Source organism: Nansenia antarctica (genome assembly GCF_963989245.1).
Source record: "Nansenia antarctica genome assembly, chromosome: 10".
NCBI lineage: Eukaryota > Metazoa > Chordata > Actinopteri > Argentiniformes > Microstomatidae > Nansenia > Nansenia antarctica.
In genome coordinates, this window is record NC_137680.1 from 32,126,493 (window position 1) to 32,135,266 (window position 8,774).

Below are 8,774 nucleotides of genomic sequence, written 5' to 3' on the forward strand. Positions count from 1 at the left end.
CCGTTGGTTTAAACATCTAACAATACTTTCTTGGACATTGATGAAATAGTAAGGTAAACACTCTGTGATCTCCATTGGGGTCAAAAGTAGCTAGGACACAATTGGGGTATTTTCACTTTTGAGCTCCTATTCATTTCATCAGTAGGGAGATCAGTAGAGCATGTTGTCATGGTCACTGGTTGTCATGTCGATGGATGACCTCTGACCTCTGCCCCCGTCCAGGCGATGTCTTTGCGAGCAGACGCAGCCCAGTGCGGAGGGGTGGTGGTGGAGTTTGAGTCTGATGACATCAGAGAGGCCAGGGCCAGGAAGGCTAGGAGTATACCAGGTGAGCAAAGCTGCACTGAGAAGAGGCGGCCTAATGCTAATGGCCTAATGCTAATGGCCTAATGCTAAGCCAAAGAACAATGTTGAAGATCAAGTGTGTTTTTTCTTATTTTATTTACTGTCACTTTATTTTTCTGCCACCTTAGGGTCAGCCCTTATCTACCTCAGGGGTCCCAAATTCCTGATCTATGTCAGTGGAGCACTGTCAATGTGGGTATGTACCTTTTTACTGTGTAACAGCTATGGACATACAAATCAAACAACCATACCATAGAGTTCCTTGCAGGGCCACTCCTGGTACTGGTGCTTCAGTTAAGATGTAGTGAAAACACAAGTAAAAACATATTGTAAAAAAACATATTGTTGTTGTTCATGTTTTTAAATAGGGTGACCGCATGTGGCACTTTGCCATTTCGGTCTTCCTGATCGAGCTGTACGGTCGTAATCTGCTGCTGACCGCCGTGTTTGGCCTGGTGGTGGCTGGGTCAGTGCTCATTCTCGGTGCTCTGATCGGAGACTGGGTTGACCGTAACCCCAGGAATAAAGGTAGATCCACAACATTCCTTAACAGTTCAAGAATCTGGCCTCAGATTGTTTTGCTTTTCTCTTCGTCATGTACTGTACTGTATTGATGTCGCGGCAGTATTTTTGGGAACTCTGAAGGATATTTTTTGTGCTTTGGGTTTTCACATTCTAGAAACAGTCTCTTCTTCCCCTCCATTTTAGTGGCACACGCATCGTTGTTCATTCAGAACATTTCAGTGACGGTGTGTAGCATTGTGCTCATGTTGGTCTTCTCATATAAATCATGGATTGAGCAGATTTGGGATGGCTGGCTAACTGTGAGTACATCTTTCCCTAAACCTCCTGTACTGTGACCTCTCTAATCCTCATCTCCTTGATTGAGTTCATGACTAGTACATTGTCCCACGTTAGAGCATACGGTTCGGAGAGTAATGCGCTCTGTGACCGTTGCTGTTGTTTCTACCGCTCTGTGTCCATGTTGTTCCTGTTGCTGCTGAGCCTCTTGCTGCTCCTGCGCTGTGCTGTCATGTGTAGTAACATGTTGCATCACAAAACTCACACAAGGTGGTTTGTTATACGGTGGTGATCGTCCTGGCAGATGTGGCTAACCTCGCAAGCACGGCGCTGACCATCGCCATCCAGAGGGATTGGATTGTGGTTATTACTGGCTATAACCGTGGTCACCTTGCTGGTGAGACACCGTTGACACAATCCCTCGCACCATGCTTTCTCTTGTACCTTTACATCCTTGTATTTACATCCACACTGTATCTATTCGTTAAGCAGATAAGCTCAACGAGAATAAATTGCTCGCATTATCGTTTAGACTTGAGTTAATATTGGTAGTACAGTATGCTCTCTGTACTCTAGTCCTATGAATACCCTGTTATGATGTGGAATGGGCAACGCCAACAAAGCCAACCTCTGTATCTTCTTTGATTCCGACGAAGGGATGAATGCGACCATGCGGCGGATTGATCAGGTGACCAACATCCTGGCGCCGCTGGCCGTAGGACAGGTCATGACCCTGGCCTCTAATGTGGTGGGCTGCGGCTTTATCTTGGGCTGGAACCTGGTGTCTCTGATAGTGGAGTTTATCTTCCTGTCCCGGGTGTACCGCATTGTCCCAGCCCTGTCTGTCAAACCACCCGTACTGGAGTTAGATCAGGCCTGCCTGGAGGGGACGACCAGGACAGGGTCACAAGGTCAGTGTACCGATCATCTACAAATACACACTGTATTCACGGTATTCATGTCTCTAATGGAAAAGTGGACTTTGTTGAGAACACAATCGCCCCCCCCAAAAACCAAGAACTAGTGGATAAGGTTAATTTCACGGCTAACCATTTTCCTCTACTCCTCAGGGGAGAATGAGGAGGTGAGAGAGGCCCCAGCCCTCACAGCAGACAACTGCAACATAAGCCTGAACCTGAAGGAGATCACCAACCTGCCGCTGTGCTTCCAGAGGTTCCGCTGGCTCCTCAGCACCTGTAAGGATGGTTGGAGCGCCTATTACCACCAGGACGTCTTCCTGGCAGGCATGGGTCTAGCCTTCCTCTACACCACCGTACTGGGCTTCGACTGCATCACCACCGGGTACGCCTACACTCAGGGCATCAGCGGCTCTCTGCTCAGTCTGCTGATGGGTGTGTCGGCCATCACGGGTCTGATGGGCACCGTTATGTTCACCAAGCTGAGGAAGGCGTACGGCCTGATCAACACGGGCATCATCTCCAGCTGCCTCCACCTGGTGTGCCTGCTGCTGTGCGTGTGCTCTGTGTTCGCCCCCGGCAGCCCCATGGACCTCAGCTTGCTCATGCCCTTCTTAGACACCAACAGCTCATCCTCGGAGGCCGGCGGGATGGCAGGCCGGAGGCAGAAGCACACCTATCCTCTCAGGGGAGGCAGCAACCAGCCCCTGCTCCCTGACCGCTCCTCCATCCATTGGACCAACAACACGGTGCTGTTTGAGAACATGCCCTCAGGCTCGGCGCCGGAGTCCTACATCTCCATAATCCTGTTGTTCTTGGGTGTCATCACAGCGCGCATCGGTGAGTAGAGAGGGGCGTCACTAAGCCACATCATTTACAATTGGATTCAGCTGTGATTTGCTGATCCATGGATTTACAGAAGCAACTGTGCCACTCGTGTTTCTAATATAGGAAAATAAACTAAATATTGACGTTTGTCCATTCCTAAATGGCTTCATACAGCTATTGTTAATCAAATTCAAAAATAACATATTGGCATGTCACTGTGGTTTTCTTTCTATGTTGCAACCTGTGCACTTGGATAGGCATGCACTTGAATAGTATCCGCTGAGATGTTCTGGCGACATGATAGCTCAAATAGGCCAGGGCTCACTTGACTGGATGTTGAAAAGGTGTGAACTTGAATAGGGTCACATGCTGAAATAGGTTTGTGTGGTAGTCATGTGGCACTGTTTGTAAATTATCCCAGGAATGCTGCCAGCAGTTCTTGTTAGAGGCCTGTGATTAATACAGATTCAGGTGTATGCATTGTAGGCTGATGCAGTCTGTTGAACCCCTGCATGTGTTCTTTGTGTTCTAGGTTTGTGGTCGTTCGACCTAACGGTGACTCAACTCCTGCAGGAGAACATCTGTGAGTCTGAGAGAGGCGTGGTCAACGGCGTCCAGAGCTCTATGAACTACCTGATGGACCTGCTCCACTTCATCATGGTCATCTCCGCCCCGCAACCGCAGCACTTTGGCATCCTGGTCATCATCTCCGTCTTATTCATCACCACCGGACACACCATGTACTTCCTGTACGCGCGCAAAGCCAAGAGAAAACACCGCCTCACACGCCGTAACACGTAGAAAGGCCATGCGGCGTTACACACAAGCACGTGACATTCACGTGCACAGACTCCACTCCTGCGCCTGTGAAATGAATGTCTCTCTCCTGTTCCTGCGGCATTCTCATTGCTCATAGCAACAATGCAATAACACCCCCCCCCCCCCCCTCTTCCCCATTCAGTCATTCATTTCAGCACAACACAGCAAGTGTCTGTCCTCCCCCCACTGGTGGATTTCATCCTGCATGGCCAAGTGCCACGGTAGCAAACCAGAACTCAGGTGAACTAGAGTAGGAGCCGCCCTCTCCCTTCTGTAAATAAGTTGATATGGTCGCAACAGATGCAGTGTTGGTTCCCACCTTGGTCGGTTTCCCAACCTCAGAGGCAACAGGACACAGAGGCAGGCTGAGCTCGGGCTGCAGCAGCACCTTTCCAACCACTTTGGATTACTGCCAGAGCTTCATCAAGGTAGCCTGTTCACCCACTCAGCTTTTTGGATGGGAAGATGGATGGATTGATGGATTTTTCTAACCTTCACACAGTAAAGAACTGCGCATAAGTGAAGAAGACGGTGAAACAGAAAATGGACTATACAGTACTTTAACAAGTGGCATACATGTTACTGATCCGTCCACTTGGAAATAATCCAGGATGTCCACAAAAGGAAACTTAAAGGGAACTTGGTGTCAGATTGTGAGATACTGAAGATGATGAAGGAAGCCCCCCTTGATGGACAGAAGAGGAAGGATGCGATTGAAATCTTCTCCTGGTCTGTTTCTCTGTGGATGAATCAGGCAAACATGTGCCTAGCTTTCAAATCAATCACTAATAGGCCTATACGTTTCAATGCATATCAATGAATCAGGTTTAGAATTAAAACTGGATCCGAAAAAAAAACATATTACGGCCACAAGAAAAGTCAATGCACTGAAATCTGAGAAAAGCATGTTCTCTACACACATTTCAAACAAAATGACCATAATTGCTTGTGTATTTAGATAACTGAAAATAGCTTCCAAATTGTAAATGCTTTTCCCTCACATAGAAATAGAGTGATATTAATGCAGTTTTACAAATGTATAGCAACCAGATTTTTACTCTTTCATTTTGTGACATGTTTGAAATCAGTGTTTCATAGCCCAATAGGTCTGTATGCACATGAATTTAGGCAGTGTTGTGTTACACTAGAATATGCATCCTTTTTTGTTATAGTTCACATGAACTAAACATAACCTTACCTCAGTACAGTAGAAGAAAGCATGACTCGGACATTTCTCTCAGCTACTGTATGTGCGCACATCACCTTTATGTACAGTGGAAATACCACCAAAGTTGAAATCTTTGTCATGCAAGCAGCTCCACATTACAATTTATTTGTTTTTATAGCATATTTTCCTGTGATGTCTTGTTGACTTACAGTACTAAATCTATCATGTGTTGTCCTTTTCTGATTCAGACTGTTATTTATGATAAACAATAAATATGCATTATGATGTCTTTGTATTTTGAATTGAATTGTTATGTGTACATTTGTTTTTAGTGTTCTAAGCTGATATGTCTCAATGCTTCACTCACACGCACCAAGACAAGTGGACAATTGGATGAATGTCAGACCCATAGTTCTGGAATGAGAACATGTGTTGAGATGCCATACTTCATATCTGCCCAGAAATGTAGCTGTGCTACACAATGTCACACAAACACTGTGTGTGAACCTAACCAGTCACAACTAATCACTTTTATATAAAGTCACCCTTTCAGCCTTCATGAGTTAATGTTACTATTGGATTAAGTTTAGATTAGATTAGAAGACCTCAGCACTGTACTACATGTATGTGATATCTTCAATTGCAATGTCTCTTGTAGCCAACAGAGGTCAGTGTCAATATGGGCTCTCGCCTACAAGACATCAAGGCAGTGTGCAGAATGACGCAATGGTATATCCAGTTTGCTTTTGAAACAGCTAAATCCTCACATCTCCTAAACTCACAGAGGCTATCACGAGCTGCTCTTATGGGTGGACACGCATCAACTCGCATCAACACGCATCAACACGCATCAACTCACTGTCAATGTCATTTTTTTGTATTCTTTTGATATTAAACGACAGTTTAATATCGCAATAACCATTTAGAAAATGTCCAAAATATATCCAGTTCAGATGTTTAGATGTTTGTTTTTGGAACAATGTGAGGAATTGATTGTGTATCCCACATAATTGCAGCAGGGACCTAAATTCAACTAAAGCAAGTTCAGATAGTGATCCTACAGTATTACCTTGGTCAGAGAGGCCGTTGTGTAGAGAGTCTGATTTTAGACACTTTCTCTGTAACTTCCTCACCATGCACTATAAAAGTGGGTTAATACGAGCACCTGAACTGGCTTTCCTTTTTGCCTTCGGTTGCTAGGAGGGAGTGGAAGAAAGACAGGATTTATTTTAGGAAACTGCGTTTCCTCTAAATGAGTGACTTCATCATCGGACTCCACCTGTTCTATGTAACATTTCTATTTTCAAAGAACATTAGTTTAGTCAAACAATATAAGAAAACTGGGATGTCAACACACTAATATCGTTGTTATGGTACAAGTTTCAGTAAAGGTCAAACACATCAGATAACAGTCAAACTACACTGAGCTTCTAAACCAGACTGGCCCAAATTGAGATGCTGACATTTAAATTGATTCCCAGCTGAAAATGAAAGGCTCTGCTTAACGTGACTGAACTTTGTTCCATTTGAGAAAGTTGCCTGTCTTTAGGCCTGCAAAGATGTATGGTTTAACACTCTGGGAGCAGTTCAGCATTCCTGACACTTTTTTGGCCAGTGTTTCCATCATGTGAACTGTTCACTGGAATGCAATTATTCATTGGGCTCAGAAAATATACATACAGTCCCACATTAATGCCGAAAGTAACCCTTGAGGAATGGTTTGTTTTGTCTAGACTCATGCCATTGCAGGAATGAACACTTAGGAACACTTGGTGTTGGAATGCTAGTTATGTAATTGTAGAGGAATCTATGCAGGCAGCCTGTCTACTCAAACAACCTCATTTGATACAGTATGAGTTCTTATTGCTTATTATCACCATGATAGTGCATAGTTAAGATGTTAATTGTGATAACAGATTAAGTCAATGCAAGAACTATCACTTATCTTCCACAGTGCATACAATTCTTTTAGCTGTTGGTACTGATTCCCACCACACTCCATCTTACAGAACTTGCTCAGGTTTTTAGTGCTGTCAATCGATTAAAAAGTTAATCACAATAATGGGACAAGTTTAAAATACTAGTACCGGTATTTTTTTTTTGGGGGGGGGGGGAGGGGGGCGATAAACAAAATGCATGGTTAGAGGAGTTTTTACTTTATTATAACATCTCAGCTTAGTTTTGATGATTTCTGAATAAGATAAGAATCTCTTAATTTACAAAGTAAAAAAGTCTCGGAATGCTTTGCTTTGCCCACAACATCCATAATTAATTAGCAGACAATCACATAAAGAACAGAGTAAAGTCTGCTAAAATGTGAATGTAAACAGCTAGCCTACAGGTAAATTATTAGCAAAGTAACATGCTGAATAAGAAGTGCTGATTGTTACTTTCAATAAACATTATTGTACACAGACAGTAGCAGGTTGTATTGCTTGTTTAAACAGCTGTTATTGTTATACTCGTTAGCTTAGCACTAGAAGCTACGATTAGCACACTGTCCATGAGCAACAGTCTTTTAAGCTACAAGTTGAGCTTCACAACTGTAACACCGGACCTTGTTGCCGGCAGACCTTTTCTGGACTTAAGCACCTAACAGGTATGACAGCTGGCTGTGTCTCAGAACACTGTCTGTCTTTTGAACCTAGCTCAGGGCTGGCTAGCTAGCTAGTTAGCCAGGGCTGCCAAGTCTCACGCAATCACCGGGAGACACACGCATTTCAACCAGTTCTCAAGCTCTCACGCCGCATCTCTATTTCTCACGGCGAGAATTTTGTTTTACGGGACTTGAGTTTCGTGGCATCTTTCTGCACGCGCGTTAACTTGAGTCTGCAGTCGAAGCGGCAGGCGAGCGCTGATGGAAGAACAGGGCCGGACTTATGCATGGGCTACCCTGGGCTTGAGCCCAGGGGCCCCGGGCTACAAGGGGCCCCAAAATAAATCCAAATGTATGAATAAATATTTGCTCTTTGATTTTGAATTCATAAATTACGTTCAAATTGGAAAAAATGGTTTTGTCGCAGCGCAGGGCACGGAAATACAGCCCCCCCCCCCTCCCCCGCGGGCATGGAAATACAGCCCCTATCACTATTCCTACTGGACGCTCTGATGAATGACGTGTTTTAATTTGTTTAATTATACTGTATATTTAGGCCAATGGAGAGGTTTACATCGACGCGTCACGCGCAGGGCAGGGGCATCATCTTTGGTGGAGCGATTGTCAATGTCATGATCATGGCGGACAGGAGGAATTACGAGAGTGGAGCGCAAAAAAGAAAAATGAAAAATGAAAAAGTGGAACGCGAAAGGGAGACACTGAGAAAAACTCCAAAACTTACTGGGTTTTTCAAACCAGTCGTAGATGCTTCATGAGTTCAGACACTCGCGCCCAGACACATACTGTAGCTGTCCAATACACACCTCACTTACATTTCGTCTCAGGCACCCACACACTCCCCCCACGTAGGCCCTGTTAGTGTAGGTTTGTTATTTTGTCTGTCTTTATTAAATAAAAATGTTATTATTGTCACCCTTGTCTCTGTGTCCGTCTGTTCTGGGTTTCTGCCACATTTGACCGCTTGGTTCAGGCCTAACACTTGCTTTTTCTTCATGTGCTTTATGCCAATAACATACTCCATTGGGATACGTGTGTTTCTGGTCATAGGTTCTGGTTGGTGTAGTTGTAGCTTATCATTTTTAGTGTAGGTAGGGGCCCGAACAATGACTCAAGCCCAGGGGCCCCCACCCCCCTAAGTCCAGCCCTGTGGAAGAACCTGTGTTCACGCGAGCTGCAAGAACGTAGCAAGCAGTGTTGCCAGATTGGGCTACTTTTGGTACTGGACGGGTGGATTCTGCAGTTTTTAGACCGGTTGGGCTGGACATTGTCAATTCCGTCT

General features: G+C 44.8%; 1 protein-coding gene across 1 annotated transcript; it reads left to right on the plus strand.

The window, feature by feature from the left end:
• Window positions 1–225: 225 nt before the first annotated feature.
• LOC308165860 (ferroportin) lies at window positions 226–3,692 on the plus strand (the record flags this gene model as incomplete). Its single annotated transcript, XM_080540035.1, has 8 exons — window positions 226–328; window positions 474–541; window positions 714–873; window positions 1,054–1,169; window positions 1,417–1,543; window positions 1,803–2,057; window positions 2,217–2,903; window positions 3,424–3,692. The coding sequence occupies 8 exons, from the start codon at window positions 226–228 to the stop codon at window positions 3,690–3,692; spliced, it is 1,785 nt and encodes a 594-aa protein (XP_080396161.1).
• Between the last annotated feature and the right edge of the window lie 5,082 nt (window positions 3,693–8,774).